Source organism: Lepidothrix coronata, unplaced genomic scaffold, assembly GCF_001604755.1.
Source record: "Lepidothrix coronata isolate B3197 unplaced genomic scaffold, Lepidothrix_coronata-1.0 Scaffold97, whole genome shotgun sequence".
Classification (NCBI taxonomy): domain Eukaryota; kingdom Metazoa; phylum Chordata; class Aves; order Passeriformes; family Pipridae; genus Lepidothrix; species Lepidothrix coronata.
The window spans coordinates 2,982,080-3,001,266 of record NW_016690277.1 but is presented as its reverse complement, the minus strand read 5'-3'; the positions used below and the strand labels follow the sequence as shown (position 1 = coordinate 3,001,266).

General features: G+C 47.0%; 3 protein-coding genes across 5 annotated transcripts in view; 2 read left to right on the top strand and 1 right to left on the bottom strand.

Moving 5' to 3' along the window:
• The window catches only part of U2SURP (U2 snRNP associated SURP domain containing), a 42,793-nt gene extending 41,606 nt beyond the window's left edge, over window positions 1–1,187 (bottom strand). The window contains exon 1 of one of the 3 annotated variants that reach the window (XM_017822353.1): window positions 1,122–1,187. In XM_017822353.1, the coding sequence (XP_017677842.1) occupies window positions 1,122–1,166 (45 nt within the window). In that variant the 5' untranslated portion in view covers window positions 1,167–1,187. The remainder of the gene's footprint in view (window positions 1–1,121) is intronic. The other 2 variants (XM_017822354.1, XM_017822355.1) reach the window with 2 other exon arrangements.
• An 87-nt stretch (window positions 1,188–1,274) lies between these two features.
• Window positions 1,275–19,187, top strand: part of PCOLCE2 (procollagen C-endopeptidase enhancer 2) — a 58,899-nt gene continuing 40,986 nt past the window's right edge. The window contains exons 1-2 of the mRNA XM_017822347.1: window positions 1,275–1,566; window positions 3,693–3,760. Coding sequence (XP_017677836.1) covers window positions 1,534–1,566; window positions 3,693–3,760 — 101 coding nt within the window. The 5' untranslated portion in view covers window positions 1,275–1,533. The remainder of the gene's footprint in view (window positions 1,567–3,692; window positions 3,761–19,187) is intronic.
• Window positions 10,056–17,505, top strand: PAQR9 (progestin and adipoQ receptor family member 9). Its single transcript, XM_017822349.1, has one exon. The coding sequence runs from the start codon at window positions 10,056–10,058 to the stop codon at window positions 11,118–11,120; it is 1,065 nt and encodes a 354-aa protein (XP_017677838.1). The 3' UTR covers window positions 11,121–17,505.

Here is a 19,187-nt window from a genome sequence, read left to right as displayed (position 1 = left end):
AAAGCAAAATAAAAAAATGTTTCTTGGCAATATTTGGACCAAGTCATAAAGGGGATACAAAAATAAAACTCTCCTACTCTAATAACACCAAGTGAGGAAACATGCAAAGGCTTTTGGTAACTACATTTCATTACCAAGGCCAGGGGTAACTACAGAGTTTATAAGCAGCAAAACGAAAAACAAAATCCTATTTTTGCTTAATAAAAAAAAATTGGCAAAAATTTATATAGCACTGGAAATTTCTGAGCCAAAATGTGGCTTCCTCCTTAAATGATTTACACACTCACACACCAAAACCTGGAGAATTTCTACACTTCTGGCCTAAAATCTGAAACAAAAGGGAGTGAAAAGGAGTATCACTAATCCTCACACCGCCAGCGCATCCCCCAAACATGTCTTACCCTCTCCGCCCTCGGCAGGAGGGATGCTGAGGGCGCGGGCAGCTCTGGGCTGGGAGCACCCACAGCCCGCCCGGCGCTGGCTACAGCACTGGTAAGTTTGCCAGAACTCCTGCACTACCTAGGCTCCTGCTCTGGAAATCCGCCCAACAAGAAACTACAGGAAGTACAATGAGTGCAGTGAAAAGCGCGGGCAACGCTACGGCGATTCTACGGAACTTGTAATTCCATCGCAAATCGAAAGCACACACTCGATCTCAAATTGTCCTTCACACCGGCAAGCCGCAAACTAACCCCGCGCAGGCTTCGGCCCACGAGGGAATCAGCAAAATTCCACCCGCAGGCGAGCTTGGGCATCAGCGACCAACCCGCACCGAGCCGGGACTCGGCCGGCACAGTCCCCGGCGGGCCCCGCGGCTCCTTCCGTCGGGCACGGGGACATGGCGGGCATAGATACAGGCCCGGGGCGACCCCGGGGAGCGGCAGTGTCCTGCAAGAGCCCTGGGCTCCTTCCCGCCCCCCACCCGGTGCCGGGGCCCGCAGTCACCCCGGGCACGGCGCGGAAGCGGACCAGGCCGCGCCGCCCGCGCCTCGCCGCCCTACCGCCACCGGGCCCCGCCGCCACGGCAGCGGGCCGTAGCCCTGGACGGTGCGGAGCGAAGCGAAGCGGGCCACGGGCCGTGCTCCCGCACCACGGGCCGTGCCCGGGCGGAGCGGCCTCACCTTCCCGGCGGGTTTCTGGGAGCCGCCGGGCGCCTTGTCCGCCATCTTGCCTCTGCCGAGCCCAGCCCTGGCGGCGGCGAGCCGAGCGCCGAGCACACCGAGCCCGCAGCGGAGGGCGCGCAGTCGATCGCCGAGCGGCCGATGGGCGCCCCTGCTGCCTCTCCGCAGCCAGAGCCGGGCCCCGCACAACGGCAACGGGCACGGGGGAACACCGCGGGAACGGCCTGAACTGTTGCATCCAACGGAGAAAAGGCCTTGAATAAACACGGAAAAGGCTGGCACAGCAAATCCTCCGTTACTGGGTTTGATACCACACTACAACTGTAACTCTGTTGAACACCGTTTAACCGGAGATCATAGCCAGAGGTCGCACACACTGCGTTTTTCATGAGTCTCGCATTCCTGCGCTTTCATGGATTTTCAGCATAACGCGGGATATGCTGGGGTTGAGATAACGCTTAAGAGAAACAGGTACACAGAAATTAGTGAAAGCTTTAATCCACCACCTGCCGACACCCGCTGCCCTGTGTGCGGAGCAGGGCCCGCGCTGAAAACCACCTCGGCCAGCGGGGAACGGGGGCGGGAGCTTCCAGAGGAGGGGGGAAAAGGCAAAAGGAGAGGGGGAAAGGGGCAGGGGCAACTGCAGAGGACTGGAAGTTTAGAGAGGGCAAAGCCCCCGGGAAACCCCAGCGGCTGCACGTGTGCAGGGATACGGTCTCAGGGCCAGGGCTCCGCTGGGAGCGGCTCCATAGCCGCTGTCACCGCACGGTCCGGAGGCGGTACCGGGGCTGGGCAGGGCGGCAGCGGGACAGCGGGAACGAGCGCTCGCGGTGGGGCTGGAAAAAGAGAGGAAAGTCTCCCTCAAAGGCGGAGAACGCGGCTCAGTGTGCAAGGACAGCAGGGCGGGCAAAAGGAAAAACTACCGGGATTTCCTGTCCCTCCAGCACCGCGGGAAGCGGGATGCGAGCGCAGGGGGAAGCAGGAATCTGGGGCCGGCAGGAAGCGCTGGCTCCGGCAGGGGGCAGGCCCGGCCCGCGCAGCCGGCTGAGGGGGCCGGAGTCGCACAAAAACCAGCAAAGTAAATACCAGCGATCCCCAGCGCTCCCCCGTGCGAGGGGCTTCGCGCCGCAGCCCAGCGAGCGGCCGGGCGGCAGAGGCGGGGCCGGCGGGAGGCCGCGGGGCTGCAACACGCGGTCCTCCGGCTGCCCGAGCCGCGAAACAACCTGCGGAATTCTCTGGTCGTGGATCGGCTGCCGAGGATCCAGAGGGAGCCGATGCGTGTTTAAGGCACATAAGCAATAGAACGATGAGGGTGTGCTGTTCCCATGGCTGGGTCGCACCTCCGCGCTGGAGGAGCCACCCGCACGGCTCTCTTGGATAAATCCGAGGTGGAAGGAAGGAGGGAGAAATAAAACCTACGCCTTGACAGCAGGATTTGGGCACAATTCCACCAGTCTTTTGAGGATATTTTGAGGCCCAAGCTTGCCCATAGAGGAGCCCTTCCACATGAAGAATGGCTTTGGTCAAGGAGCTTTAGAGATGGATTAGGCAAGATTTACTGCTTCAGAATCCAAGTCAAGCCTTTCTCTTCCCCAGTCTTTCTCGGTGTTTACTTGAGAACCATTTCACTAGCTTGCAGAGACACAGGATAAGTGACATCTGTGACCTGCTTCTGGTTGTTTTTTGTTTTTTTTGTAGTAATGGAAACAGGTGCAGCAATGACTTGAAAGCAAACAAGCTGAGGAACTTGTACTGGATAGAAAGGGCATTTAGGGCCAGGAGAAGACACTCGATGCTGCTCAGCTCTCCTGGGACTGCACTAATAAACCTGACCGACATTTGTGGATAAAAAACAAACATCTAGCTGAAAAGAGGAACATGCCCTTGGATGCTAGAGTTTTGGGGCCACTAATGTTTAGAAAATTTGTGCTCCATTTGGCTTCAATCCCTTTATTTAATCCACCTCATTAATCTTTTTTAATTATCCACCTCATTGTTTAAATCCTCTGCTTACTGTTCAGCTTCTATGCTCTTTTGTAATTAATAAACTACACCAGATTAAGAGCATCATGATCCAGAGCATGCTGTGAAAAATGGGAAAGATACAGTTAGAGTTTCAAAGGTCATTTCTAAAGATAATTTTTCAGAATGAACTGTACTTCTGAATCTGCACTATTTATAACACATTGCAATAGTACAGTAGCACTTGTGTACAGATAGTGAATGAGAACACATGTCACTGTCTTGGGCTGAATGGGAGAGGAAGGGGAGGAAGGAGAGAGGGAAGGAAAGGAAGCAGCAAGAGGTAGAAATCCGTGGAGAAATAACGCTGGAAAGGGTAGGCTAATAATAATATTTAAAAGTAAAATGTAAACATTTTTCACTATAATGCAGTAGGTCTGGTTGCCTGCAGACCTGGGAATTGCTTATTAACTTGTTACAATGACAGATATCATTAGGCAATATACTAGGGAAAATCATGAATTCTCATAAATAATTAACACTAAGCTACATTAAGTAAACCACATGCGTTACCCTTGTCTTACTGGTTGCTTTTCTCTCTGCTTTCAGACAAAAGCTCTCCATTGCTCTCATCCCAGGCCAGGGCACAGCAGAACTGCTGCAATCCTTTTGCAAAGGTATGTGAGGGCAGGGAAAAGGAAGAATTTAAAGGGCTTTGGAAGTTCCCTACCCTGTAGCCAAGGAAGCATGTTTGAGGACATGGGGCAGGCAGATCAGGAGCAGGACAGAAGTGTAGCCGCTGAGTGTACAGGTTTGTAACTCTGTGTTGTTTCACGCTCTCAGTAGTGGATCACTGGGACGTGTGTGTGTTCCCCATAGCTCAGGCAGCAGTCTTCCAGCTTCTTCCCTTATTCTGCCCTCATCTCCTCCCACCCCTGAGACTGACAACCGCTAGGCAGGAATTCTCAGGACTGGTAAGTGCCCATACCCCCATGTATCATGTGTTGCTGGGAAGCTCTGGCTGTGCAGTGCAGAGATGAGGAGAGCATGTGCAGCTGGAGCATAAAGAGCCTGGGCTGAATGGAGATGCTTTAGCAAGAACCACTGGAATAACAAAAAAGAGCCAGAGGATCTGTCTGGGAGATGGCAGTTTGGCTCTGAGGTGCCCAGCACCCTGGACTTGCTGCCACCGCTCTGTCTGCTCTCTGTCTCCTTGGCCAAAGCCATCTCAGTGTTACTCTGTCTCTCAGTCTGGTGCTCTACCTTCCCTCAGCTGTGAGACCTGCTCCACTCCTGCTTTCCCTTCCAGTACCCCACTGCTCTCCTGGAACACGTCTTATCAGGGAACCTGGTTCTTTCTCTGCCTGGGATTCCTCAAGCAGTGAGGCCAGTCACAGGAGCAACATCTGACTTGCACTGTTTGGCTGAGAAAGGCTGGTAGTTTGCAGTGCATTTTCCAGGCATTAGTGCAAGTATCACTTGAAGGCTTAATTGCAAAAGTCCTCCTGCAGCTTCTTGTCAGAGAGAATTAGCCTACACGGCTAGAATCCAGATGTGCACCTTTATCAGCTGCTTAAAAGCATGGAAGTTCAAGATGAGTGCAATGCCTGTCATTCCTTTGTCCATACTGAGAGTCCCTCCTTTCAGGTTACTAACAGTGAGTAGCAATTTGTGCTCTGCAAAACACTCCCACTCAGCACATACAAACAAAACAATTTCTTAACCATGCACTTTGTGAGGTTTCAATCCTGCAACTCTTGCAAAGGACAAGTTGTACTTTGCTCTTACCGTGAGCCACTGGAAGCTGGGACAGTGGTGGATTTTGACCATGGAAAACATGTGAAATGTGCATCTAGCAATATGCTATTCTTCATCACAGTGAAACTAATTTCACTGCAGTACTTATTTTCAGATTTGCTGCTGTCCATAAAAACACAAGTTCTACCTCTAATCTTTCAAAACCAAGAACTTTAAAAAGACAACAACCATGCCTTCAGAGAATTTTTCTTAAAATATGAAGTATTTTTCCCAGTTTGCTGTGTTCAGTGTTTTTTTCAGATTTTTTCAGATGGGTTTTATTGCTGGTTTTTAAAGCATAAAGAGTACAAACCTAAAGCTATTCAACTTGAAGGTAAAGAGGGCAGAAAATAAGAAGCTTCTGGTGAATGAACATTCTTGTTCAACCATGATGGTGTTGGTTACTGTTGCTCCCTTTTATCACATCTAGCTTTTCTCCCCTCCAGGTGAGGCTTCAAAATACAGGTATCACTTTCACTTTTCTTTATCTATTGAGGAATTAGGTTTATAAAGTATAATTGTCCCTAATTAGTTACTCAAGAAGGAGAAAATGATGCAAGGATTCCTGTTTATCCAGTCTTAAAAAGATAGTGGAGTAGAATCTCTAAATGCAAGTTAATCTCTCAATCAAAGCACTGTGTCTACTCAATTATTACAAACTATTATAATCACTGCAATAGAAAGTTACCCATTAAGACATTAGTTTCAAGAAATTGATAAACACTCGAGAAAGGATAAAAAAAAATCACTTAGAACAAAAGGATGATTTTTGTACGTCTGTGTATCTCTTCAGTTGTTCTCCCAGAGAATCTGCAATCATGAGGTACAGGAAACAAAGTTAGATAAGGCTACAGCTTCTCGTTCTTTAACAGCTTTTCAAATGGAGCCAAATTCTACATTCACTCTTGGTCAGTGGGATTCCATGCAAGAATCAGATTTACTAAAGAGATTTCAGTGAAGAAGGATAAATATTTTTACTCAGATAAAACTTACAGAGAAAGAAATCATGAAAATCTGTCTTGGCAGTGAAGATATAGAAAGAAAAAAGAGAGACATGGTTGTATGGTAGAGGATTATGTAAAGCAAGAGCTCTTAAGACTGTTGTTTGGCAGTGTGAGTGGGTTGAATTGGGTGGGGCTAAAGGTTTCTATTCAAAAGCATCAAATCTCCCAAATACCACCATTGCCTGTTCATATTAGGACTTCCTGGGTTCCTGGAAGTTCGTGTATTTACTTACTCAGAAAAGCAGAAAAGCTATGGATAATAGGAGGTCTAAGTACAACCTCTTCCCTAGTGTGCTGAATATGTTACAGTGCAAAACATGAATTTAGCTTTTTTTTTTTTTAATTTCCTAACCAAAAGGCATAATTTCACTGGGGAGTAATTTAGAATATTTTTTACGATTTTTGGTATTTCAGACAAAATGGCACCTTGTGAAAGGGCTTCAACAATTAATAAAACAAAGGTATAATATAGAAACAAATTCACATTCGGTATTTTAACACATCTTTTTTTTCTTTGAGTCTTTAGCCAGCACTGATTATCTTTCATTACTTACCTCATTAGGCAGTGCCTTCATCAGTGTTTTAAGAGTCTTCTCAAAGGTTATTTGGAGAGAAAGCCTGCAGAAAATTCTACACATGCTAGGAGAAACCCTGGTATATGCTGGCCATGCCCTTCTAAATATAAACTCTGGTTAGAGAAATGCAGAGGCCTCTTCATGCACTACATTACGTGGACTCTTCTCTGTGACCTCCAGATGTCCTGATTCTCCCTGGCTTACCACATAATAGTCATGTAATACTAACCTTGATGGACTACATATGAATAAGAGGCTATTTTGAGGTTGTAAGTGCTTTAAATTGTAAGGTTCCCTGTACACTATTCCACAGCTGGCTTGGGAACAGAATACTTAACTCAATGTAAAAGGTATGCAGTTGTCTTTATGAAACCCCAATCTGTCCTCAGAGATTATTCTCCCTGTGAGGAGTCTGCCTTGGAAATAAGCAAAAGACTCAGATCACTAGTGATGAGTTCCATAAATGTGGGTGCTAAAGCTACACTGCTGTCACTTGGTAGTGGTGTGAACTGTGGTCTTTAGAAGCTCTAAGATCGCCCTGGCACTTCCTGGCCAGACAAGGAGACCCAGGTTATGCATGTGTGACATCAGCAGAGCACTTGGGGCAAACCACAGCTGGATCCCCACACAGAGGGAGAGAAGAGAAAACGTATGTTTATTGTACACAGCTTGTATTTATTGTAAGACAGTTTAACAGGTAAACCCGCCAGCGACAGAGTAAAGCCCAGGAGCTGGACTAGATGATCCTTGTGGTTCCCTTCCAACATAGGATATTTCATGATTCTAAGAAAACTACCATGGGCCTGTGCTTCTGCCAGAGGAGCTGGTATTTTCAAGTGTCTTAAGTGATTCTCAGCTCTGCAAAAAGTCCCCATCCCCTAAATATTTTAAGACATCTTAAAATATTACAGGAAGACATCAGAAGTGGAGAGAAATTTCCAGACATTTATCTTCTCTGCAGTAGTGTGTGACTCCACCAGGACCCAGACAGTCCAGTGGCCACCAGAACTGTCAGTCTTGAATGGCAAGCAAACCCCATGTGCTCTTCCCAGCCTGGGATGCCTCCCATGAAAACATAAACCCTGGGTGTCTCCCCCAGGAGGCCAGGTGATACCCCAGTACTCCCTGAGGCAAAAGGGCTGAGTGCCTCCCACATCCCTGAAAATCTGGAGGTTGCAGGAAAGCCAGAACGTGTTGAACGAGCCCTGCTGCCACTGCTAGGCCAGCAGTTCCTAATCAGCAGTGGATGCTGTTGTTCTTTAGACACCATCTGTTGCAACAGCTGCTGGTGGCTTTCCAGCAGGCTCTTTAGCATAGGTCTAAAACCAAATTGCTCTCAGTCAACCACCTTTTCTTATCTAACCTTGGTGAGGGAGGCTGAAGATCATGGTCACTTTGGCCCTTTTATGTAGAGCCTGCGGTGGCACTGACCACCATAAATGAAAGTGTCACTTAAGGACTGGGAGAAAGGGTCACCAGAGCCTTACTGGGAGCGCCAGTGCGTGCTGTGGTAGGAGCAGGGCAGGGGAGGGGGAATTCTCTAACCACCAGGTGAGCAAACAGCCCAGCATCCAGCTTATCTCTTCTTCAGGGGGGCCTCTCTAGCACAGAGCAGCCCCATGAGAAGCCTGACCTTTACCAGAGGCTGAGCAGTTTTTGTTAATCCCCAAGAGCCTTTTCTCTCCCTAAATCACACACTGCAGAGCCCGTGGGCAGCAGGGCCCTGCTTGTTCCTGAGGCTCACTCTAGGCAGGATCCCCACAGCCTCCTATTTCCTTCGGACGCTTTAGGGTACAGTAACACCCAGGCAGCGCTTTCCCCTGTATTTTTATGTTCTGATTATGTAACTGTGCTGCTTGCATAACTGCAGCAACAATAAATGTAGGATTTGTTCAAGGATCAACCCAGGGCAGCTCCTGTCAGCCCATTCCCAGGTGTCCCTCCCAGCCACCCCGCTTGGAACGTGGAGATAAGGTGGGTGCCGTGTGTATCAGTGAGACACACAGCTCGACAAGGAGTGTCCAGTTAGTTGTCCCTGCACCAGGGACCCCCTATAAAACACAAGGACATTGGAGCCTGTTATCTGAAAAATGTCTTATTTCATGTTTTACTCCTCACGTTGGCTTTTCAGCACTGTTCAGTTGTTTATTTTCCCAGCAAGTCTCCTGTGTAATTTTTATAAAGATTACAAGCAGTATCACCAGTCTGCCCTACTTTTTGACAGTTCCATAAAATCAGTATTTTTACTTCAATGAAAAATGCACTGAAAATCACTTTCAGCAACATACCTTTAAGACTTGTTTTGTGATAACTTAAAAAAAAAGGTAATTCTGATGGCCTCCTTTTTCAGAAGATTTTTCACATTGTCACGACTCACTATCAAACAGAAGATTTTTGTAAAAATCGTTGGGCAGAATGTCCTGATTACACTGGACCTCAGTTTATACCATGTGACCAAACATGTATCTCTGAATATCACCATGTAATACATACTTTTGGAAGCCTAGAACTATCACATGTTTAAGACCACCTGAAAACAAATAAAAAGGAAAGACGTTGAAGCAGCGGAAAGCAATCCCTTACTCTGGCTCCTACCTGTGCCTGCATTAGTGACTTACCTTTGCCCACCGCCACCTATTTCCTTCAGACGTGTTAAGGTACAGTAACAACCGGGCAGCGCTATCCCCTGTATTTTTATATTCTGATTATGTAACTGTGCTGCTTGCATAACTGCAACGACAATAAATGTAGGATTTGTGTAAGGGTCAACCCAGAGCAGCTCCTGTCAGCCCGTTCCCGGGTGTCCCTCCCAGCAGCCCCGCTCGGAGATAAGGTGGGTGCCGTGTGTGTATCAGCGCAGCCCGGCCGGGAACGTTTAGCCTGAAATAACGCTTGCATTCACTGCATGAGATAATGTCACCAGGTCTCACCGAAGCACACACTACAGACAGCCACCCAGGTGCCAGCTGTCCCCTTTCCGGGGGTATTCCCGCGGGCTGTCCCGCAGCCCTGCCGGGTCACCTCCCCTTCCCCGGGGCTCCCGCCGCCTGCGCGGGCGCAGCCGCGTTCGGGGCCGGGCGGGCGCCCCGGAGCCCCCTTTGTGAGCGCCCGGGCGGGCAGGAGCCGTGCCGAGCGCTGCCGAGGCCGGTGCCAGCTGTCCCTGTCCCCGTCCCCGGGAGCGGGGCCCCGAAGGTCCGGCTCGGCCGCAAGTCCCGCTGCGGGGGCTCTGCCGGGCCGGGCCCCCCCGCTGCGGCCGCATCAATCATTAACGGAGGCTCGGGTGTCCAGCGCCGCCCTCCTCGGGAAACCCTACCCGGGGTGGCGGGGGCGTCTCTTCCCGCTCCTCGGGAGCGCTGGATGCGCCACCGGTTTCCAGTTACCGCGATGCCGGGCGGCGGGGCGGGAGGAGCCGCGGCGGTGCCGCCACTGCCCCTGCTGCAATGAGTGATGCTGCCGGGGGCGGCGGCGGGGGCGGAGAGGCGCAGAGACACCGCGGATCCTCCGCCGGCGGTTGCGGGTGCAGCGGCTCTGCCTCGCCCGGGCGGCGGCGAGGCGGCGGGCCCGGGGCCGGCCGGGGCAGCGGCAGCAGCGGCACCATGCCGGCGGGCGAGGGGGACAAGGAGGAGGCGACGCCGCCGCCTCGCCCTGCCGCCCTGCTGCGGTGGGACGAGGTGCCCGAGGACTTCGTGGAGTGCTTCATCCTCTCGGGCTACCGGCGGCTGCACTGCTCGGCGCAGGAGTGCCTGGCCTCGGTGCTGCAGCCCACCAACGAGACCCTCAACTTCTGGACCCACTTCATCCCCCTGCTGCTCTTCCTCAGCCGCTTCGGGCGGCTGCTGCTGCTGCGGGGCGCCGGGGACGTGCCCTTCCACCACCCGGCCCTGCTGCCCCTCTGGTGCTACGCCTCGGGGGTGCTGCTCACCTTCGCCATGAGCTGCACGGCCCATCTCTTCAGCTGCCTCTCCCCGCGCCTCCGCGCCACCTTCTTCTACCTGGACTACGCCTCCATCAGCTACTACGGCTTCGCCAGCACCGTGGCCTACTCTTACTACCTGCTGCCGGGGCTGAGCCTGCTGGACGCCGGTGCCATGAGCCACTACGTGCAGCAGCGGCTGGGCTGGCAGCTGGACTGCAGCCTGCCCATCGCGGCCTACCGCGTGCTCGTGCTGCCCGTGGCCCTGGCGCTGGCCGTGGGCTGCACGGCCGCCTGCTGCCGCAGCCGCGCCGCCTGCTGCGCCTACCCCTTCGCCGTGCGCACCTTCGTGTTCGCCATGCCGCTCAGCATGGCCTGCCCCATCATGCTGGAGAGCCTCCTCTTCGACCTCCGCACCCGCAACCCCACGCTCTTCGTCTACTTCTACCGGCGCTACTTCTGGCTGCTGGTGGCCGCCTTCTTCAACGTCAGCAAGATCCCCGAGCGGATCCAGCCGGGGCTCTTCGATATCGTGGGGCACAGCCACCAACTCTTCCACATCTTCACCTTCCTCAGCATCTACGACCAGGTGCACTACGTGGAGGACGGGCTGGCTGAGTTCCTCAAGGCACCCCTGGCTGCCCCCACCTACCTGGGCACCGTGGGGTACATGCTGCTCCTGACAGTCTGCCTTGCCGTGGTCGTCAGGAGGTTCCTCAACGTCGCAGACCTCTGCAAGCAGGACTAGCCCGGCCAGCAACCCTCAAGACAGTGACCACCGTACCAGTGACCCTTGGGCTGGAGACCCTCGAGCTGATGACCTTCCGACCGGTGATCCTCAGACCAGTCCCACCATGTCCTGAAGAAGCTGTGAAACCTGGGGGAAACACACTTGTGGAAGAGCCAGGTCCCTTTCATGGAGGGTTGCTGGAGAAAATGACCATGGCAGAACTGCTCGTGCTCTTTAAACTACTAGGTTACCAGGGGAAGCAAGCAAATGCTTACTGGTATGTTGCTGCTTAGAGTATAAGCTGAAATAATTTAGCTCTGCTACTAGGAAGAATGCATGAATGGTGAATGCCACTTACTAATTTCATAACAATTAGGTTTGAACTAGTTCTGTATATACATATATATTTATATATCTAGCTATATATTTATTAGCTACATATATGTGTATATATATGTATACACTCGAAGACATTTGTGCAATGATTACTCATAGACTTTTGATCAACTCCTGTGTGAAATTTCCTAGCAGATTATGCACTGACATTTATCTTCCTCTGTGATGCTGTAACAGGCCTTTGCAGCCACATACTGAATTTTAAATGCAAACAAATCGATAGCTATCTATAGTTTCTAAGGTCTTGCAGCCTTTTCAGCCAGGGAACAATAGATTTAACAGAGAGAGGAAAAACAGCTGTGAATTATTACAGAATTACCAGTTGATGGAGAGACTTCAATTAGACAGGCAGTGAGTGGTTGGTATAACCACTCGGATACTAAAATAAAATAGAAGGATATGTAAAATAACTGAACCAGAAAGGGGTCAATGGAATGGGGGCAGGGGAAGAAGAAGGACGCTGCATAATGGCATGGCTCTTCCCTCAACACGTCAGGAACATCTGTTGTGTTAAGGGGGTTGCTAAGGGGCCCCTTTATCTTCCCTGGTAAATCACCCCCAAATCAGCCCTTCAGAGTCAAAGTCAAATGCCAGACTTTCTATAAACCCCTGCCAAGCTCGGTGGGAGTTCTGTGGACGTAAAGAGAGTAACTGATGCATGAGATCTCATTCTGGATCTTTTAGAGAACTACATGGAACTAGTTTTCTTTTGCTCTTAAATTAGAGCACTGTCAGATTTACCATCCTAAAATTAGTTGCGGAATAAGGTACTGCCGAATTTGAGTTCGGGACTTAAAATCTGGCTCCAGAAGTACTGGATACTGGCACTTTCTCATCATTCCCCACCTTTTCCTATTTTGACTCATTGTGGCTGCAGCTGGGTGTGTTGAAGTTCTCTTTCAGAAGCTTTGGGGGAGTTCAAAGACAAGAATTAAGAGATATTTTCCAAAGCAGTATCTTTTCAGAGCAACATAGATATTGTTCTTGTCATACAACAAAGAGCTAACTATAGTTTGAACTTACCTCTGTACACAGAGACATTTTTGTAAGCTATATGCAGATTCTAAGCAGATGGGGTTTGATTTTGTCTGACAGAACAAGTTATGCAATAATATTACACAAGGGGGTTACATATCGAACTTCAGGTGAGAAACTACTTGTATATGCCATTGTCAGAAGAAAGGTGGTACTGCCTTACGAAATGCTGGTGTCAGACTGCACAACAGTGTAGTGGCTCTTTTACTCAGCCCCTACTGTAGAAATATATTTCTGCTTGGGTCTTTCCCCTATTCATGGACATGGCATCTGAACCCCAAGAAAATGTTTTGAGTCCAATTCCATAGTCTTCAGTAAGACAAAGCCGCCTTTGTTTATAATGGGAATATAGGAAGAGCTATATCTGGGGATTATGAGGCCAAATCCTCAATATGAGTCAGAATCATCACAGAAACCAATAATTTATATGTCCTGTACCAATGTCAGCTTTGTGAAAAATTCTCTTTGAAAGTGCATAAGCTAACAGAAAATTACACTCAATTTTATCTCAAACCATTTTAAGTATAATGGTTTGAATATTTTAGATTCTCAGTGAATGATTAAAATGGCCCAACAAAAAATGTACTCTTTGCGAGCCACAATTCTGCTAGTACATAATTTCTGATAGGGTCACATGTGGCCTCTTAAAGAGATTGGCTACAATTTTCTGAAACAGCAGTTCCCTGTGGCCCCTTGAGTTATTGCTGATGGGCCATAAAAAACAGCATGGCCCCATGTGGCTGGCTGTGTTTGGTTATTATTTGCCAACCTCCATTAAAAGAAAATGAAAACTAAATGAAGTATTTTTATTTTTACATATTTCCATTAACTTTTGTTACTCATAAATGTAGCATTGCTTTATTCAACCAACAAAGCAGAAAATGATCTGCACCACTGGGAAAGCAGGGTGGTTCACAACAGTTATTCTTTGAAATGTGCTTTATATTGTGAAAACCCTGAAAACTCACAATAGAAAGCCAGTGGATCAAGACCTGCAACGATGTCATCCTATGAATTTCCACAACTGCAAAAAGAGGCCAAAAATCTTTGAGGTGGGCTGTATTCAAATTAAAATAATAGTGGCATAGTAGTTAGAGCCCAATGACTCATTCAAGTTTCAAAACTAATTATGTAGAAAGGGTTTGCCTGGGAGATGCCACTAGCATGTCCAACTAGCAATTAAAAACTAAGAAATAAATCAAAAAGGCCAGGGACAGCAAATCTCAGCACTAGAAGACAGCTCAGAAACAAGCAACAGTAAAAGCCAAATGTAAGAGACCAGGCTTTTAAAGCATACTGTATAATGAATTATATTTGTGCTTGTCAGTCACAATGTAGAGGACATCTCGAGAGGCAATGTCAAAAATGGCTGTTGCTAACTTGTAAAAATACATTTGATATTTGCAGTTAGGCCATGCAGGGTCATCTATATATATCTCAAAGACAGATAACAGTGTAAAGTTTGGATTGCAACCAGCTGCAATTTTACTGGAATCTTACTGCTCTTACAAGAGTGCCTGTGAGCCCCAGTCACGCTGGAGATTTGGTACCTGGCTCTGATACTAAGAATATTGCTTCATTTAGAAGCTTCCATTGGCAAATCGTTGGGGCACAGGTATAGGCCTGAGCACCTCACGGAATTATTTGTACTCTCTGGTTGCAAGCACTGCACTCTGAGCCACTGTAAGCAGGCTGTGTGAATCCCAAGGGAATGGCCACAGGGAGATGTGATTAGAGTTTAAGGATTCTAATTAATGTTTTTTTGTTTGTCTATTTGTTCAAAAAAATGTGGCTACAAATTAAAAAGGTACAGTAAGCATGGACAATATCTAGGGAAATGCTACCAAGTGTCTGTGTTTATCCAGTGAAGGACATGTGGGGAGATAATTGCTCCATTTGCTGTGTCCGATAGCCAGTCTTCATAAATATGGACAGAACAAAACTGAGTTAAAAGAAGTTAAAAGTGGAACAAGATATCTATAATTATAGTGCTTGAATTTGCTCACGTAGAAGTGAGTCAGCATTTGTGTGACTTATAAGGGTGCAGGATGACTTCTTGGTGTGAAAGCACACATGACTGAACATGTGTAAGCATGTCCAGAGTTTACACAAGAGGTCTAACCTGCAGACTAGATGCATAAGGACATCCTAGAAAACGAACTTTTTTGCATAAGTACCTGTCATAAGGTTTTTATTGCCTGGGTACCTGCCATAAGGTGTACACTGTGGACTCATGCTTAAAACCAAAAAGGCTTTTTGGGCCTTTTGTGGTAGAATTTGTATGGGGATGGGAGCCCAGGTGAACACTGGAGCTCAGCGGGATGGCCTGGACATGCCTGTGTGTCTTTCTGCCTTGGGCCAGCACTGAGCTCCAGACTGACAGGCCTGTGCCCATGGGAACTGACTGTTGATGGGGACAGTTCCCAGAGTGGTGGTGGCACAGACACCCCTCCTTGCAGTCAGCATGTGCCTAGAACTGCAGTCTACACACTGGCATATATTCAGCAAGCCCAGCTTCTGGGCACTTCCAAGTAGCCTGTGAGCTTTAGGCTCATGTTTGTGTAGGATTGATACACCTGATCTGTAATAATTATCCGGTGTTCTGTGGTGATACCTGATTTCTTCTTCTGCAGCATATTCATTTGAAGGTCAGTACCCAGGGTATCTGTGAAGCTCTGAGCAGCTTTGTTAGCAAAACTGGAATGTGCAGTCTGGAAACACAGGGAAAGGTTTCATCTGCATGCTGCACTTGTAGAAATTTAGCAGTTAAAAGTAGAAACATGTTGGGTTTTTTTGCTAAAATGATAGTTCTGCTTAATTGTCCAAGTGTTGTGCTTATTATTTATTTGCTGAATCCAGCTACTTTGTCAGGTTTTTGTCAACAGTGTACCTGCAGAAAATGACAGTATGAAAGTTTTACTTCATGTTTAAGTAAACTCTGAGGCAGCACATGCATAAAGCATTATTGCACTAAACTCAGTTGATTACCATCCACATGCCTTACAGAAGCAAGTCATGCCTGTAGTAATTGCCCAGATTAAACTGTTTTTCATTGCCTATGAGAGTCAAAATGACCAAGTGGCCAGTAAGAAGCTGAGGAGTCAGGCACTCCTGGGGGCTTGTCTCTGCTTTGCCACTGTCTGTTCTGTAATCTAGGGCAAGTTGTTTAAACTGTGTTCATTTTGAATGAATTTAATTCGTGTCAAACACTGGAATTGTACCAGGGTTGAATTTGACCCTCTGTGTCTCAGTTTCCACATCTGTAAGATGGGGAGAATATACCTTACCTACCTCGCAGGGTTGCTCTGAAGACTAGCTAATGTTTGTAAAGCACTTAAAAATGCAAAGACCCTCCTAGGTGCTAAGAAGAAATATTACTGAACTCCGGCAGAGAGAATGTTATTTTTTTCCTCATCTCACAGGGAGAGGAACATGAACGTTTCTAGACCATGAACTCCTGGGACAAACCCTTGTCATTGCCATGCTCCTAGGAAGTTCATGTCCTGTGTCCTTTGGAGCTGATGGCAAAATTTCCACTGGCTTCAAGTAGGGGGCAATCAAGACCTAAGCAGTCTTAAATAGGCTGACTAAATGCTTAAGGGTCAGGAGTAAAGAGAAAAGATACATGACTTACGTGTTTTTCTCTTCAGAAATTCTCACTGGTAACTCATACTGAGGGCATTGGAACACTGACAGGAGGCCTCATCGTTCATTTAGCCATGGATTGTATTCTGGTTACCATGAAATAATGGAGCAAGATTTTCCATCAGTGTCTGTAAGCAATTTATAGAGTTCTCTAATTTGAGTCTCTCCTGATTATGTCTCAGTTGCCACTGGGAATTTCAAACTACATCAAGCTACTTCTTATCAGGGTATAAAGACCTTAAATAAATGAAGCTTTTAAGTAAACATGTGTAATCACTTGGGAACCTAAAAATATATTGATCAAACAACTTTCTCTTTTTCCCTCCTGTTCCCCAAAACCAACAACTTGGAGCCAATCCTGTTATTGAGTGAAAACTGAACTTGGATCTTCTGACCCCATACGTGTACTCTCCCTTTGCCAAGGAGCCCTGAATAATAATAATCCTGCTAACCCACTCTGCCCATCTCCTGCAAGGGCTGATATAAACAGCACCACTGAGTAGAGGACCATGTTTTTAAGAGCTTTTCTAACTGGCAGCAGTAGCAGAGGGAAAAAAAAGACATCAAAGGGTTTGAGTGGTTCATTAAGTCAAAGCCTCTACCATCAGAAATTTTCCCTATCCGAGTATATTCCTAGCTTCTGTTAGACACATGTAAGTCAGGGCTACACAACCAACACCCAAATTACAGCTGAGACTTCACTCTCTTCTCCTCAGATGAGATGCAAGATGCGAGGCAGTGTCATATGCACTGAAAGACACTGGCCTCTATTCAAGACACTCGGTGTCTTGGAGCTGGGTGTGGAATAAACTGAAATCATTTTCACATCTTGCTTAGACAGATGCTGCTTCATTCCACTGAATTCAGTAATAAATTATTGACCAAGACAAAGGAAGCAGGCTTTTGCTTAAAGTTGCCTGTAAGGAAACACCACCAGCAGACTTCTGCTTTCAGGGCAATTGCTTCCTGGGCCGTGCTCAGAACATGGAGGATTCTGAAGTAGGGCTTCGCTATTTCATGGGAATGCCTTAGGATTTGTGGTTGTAGCTGGGGGTTCATAGTATGGAGAAACAGCTTATAGCAAGTCAATTCTGTCTGCTAGAGGTTCAAGCACGCTTCAGTAGGAGGTAACACGTTTAAGGGTCTGTGCATGCAGTGAACAAAAAGTGTGAATTTCGTGTGGTTCTGTTGGGAGGGTTTGAAAATTTACTCTTTGTACACTTTTGGATGCTGACTACTGTCTATGTAATGACTATGCATTTTTAGCAAAAAAAAAGGTGTGAGCTATAAATAAAGTTAATTCTGAGTACATTTTTGCAGAAATGCATTTATAACGTTTTTTGTCATTTCTTAGTACAACTTACTGGGACACCTGTGGGATCAGAAACGTGATGAATGTAGTTATCTTCAAACACAGGTGTTGTTGGCATGAGTACAGGAACTACCAGTTCTTGTACAGTGGTGTTGGGATCTCTGAAAACACTCTAACAGCAAAAGTATTGTTGCCATTTTGTTGTCTTTTATATTTTAAAGCAATAAAATAGCATCATTGCCTTTTTAGTTCTCCAATATCTATGCTAACTAATTAATGATAGACATCCCTGTTATATTAAGATCAATAATATGTATAAGGAGATCACTGTTCAGCCTACAGAGCTCACTGAAAAATCATGAAATTGGTAGCAACAACGTCAAGAATCACAGCAAAATACTGATTGCAAAATGAAGGGTTCTATTTGGCATCAAATAAAGTTTCCCATTTGGCAGAGTAGGAATGTTTCATGTGGCAAAATACTGTTTTCAGTCCAAGTCAGGCACCAAAAAGCACTCAATGAACTGCAATTACATAAAGTATCTGCTTTAAGCCTTTTCTGTCAAAATTCAGCAGGACAAGATGTATCCCAACATAATTCTAGGCACCCCCTGATACTGTTAAAAGACTGAACACAATGGAAAACTATAGGGTCTTCTAGTTGAGGTCTGTAGAATTCCTTCAAAAGTTTTAAAATTCTTGAGACTCTTATTTGCAGACTTTGTACATCCTATTTGAAATTACTTCAAGTATTTGATGATCCCAGCAAAAACATCCATTGCCCCCTCACAACTAGATGCTTCAAGAGACTACATCCTACAAATAAACAAATGCTTCACAAAACTGCATCCTGCTGTTAAGATTTAAGGCCTTTCAAAGGGTTATCAGTAGGCTCTGGATCTGACTGCTGAATGTGAACATGCTGGAAGAAAACCTCACAAAACTGACAGAGCCAGTGAAGATGGCAAAATACGGAGCAGAATGGTAGGCAACAAAAGTGACAGCTGCTGGGACAGGTAATTTAGTGAGGTCAGTACCTCAGCCTTCAGCTGAGGTGGCTCCATAGTTACTTATCATGATAACTTACTGGAAATCTGAAGGCAATCTATATTTTGTTACAGCGACATCACTTCTCTGACAAATGGCCCTAAAAGTCAGGACAGTGTATTTGTGGAGGAACAAAGGAACATCTGACACACAACAATAACCTTCAGATTTTATCTCATCACAGGATAATGTATGGTTAGTAGGATTTGTGAGTAGAGATGAAACTCATTAAAAATTAAAAAGCTGGTAAAAATGTAGAGCAAATCAGTATTAATGCTAAGGCTAAATCTTGGTTTTAGTGATGAGAGTCTCTGGGCAGACACTACAGATGCACTTTCTGCATCAGAAAGCCCTCTATTACAAGGCAGATTTCTTATCAAGAGTGGCAATACCCTTCTGTTAGTGGGGAGCTGGAAATACTCCTCTTGCCAGGGAACACAGCCTTTGGGTATATGATACCTGCTCTACAGAAGCATAACAACAACGTCACACAATCTTTTTGGAGAGGAAGCAATTTTATAGAGTTCTCTAATTTGAGTCTCTCCTGCCTCCAAGATCTAATCCTTTCATGTCCCTCCTGACTGATGAAACATGAAAATATAGGGTTTTTTTCATTTCTGGTGTTAAGCATACTTCTCATCAATTATACT

Coding starts and splice junctions, on each gene's coding strand:
- PAQR9 (XM_017822349.1), top strand. CDS start 10,056: ATGCCGGCGGGCGAGGGGGACAAGGAGGAGGCGACGCCGCCGCCTCGC.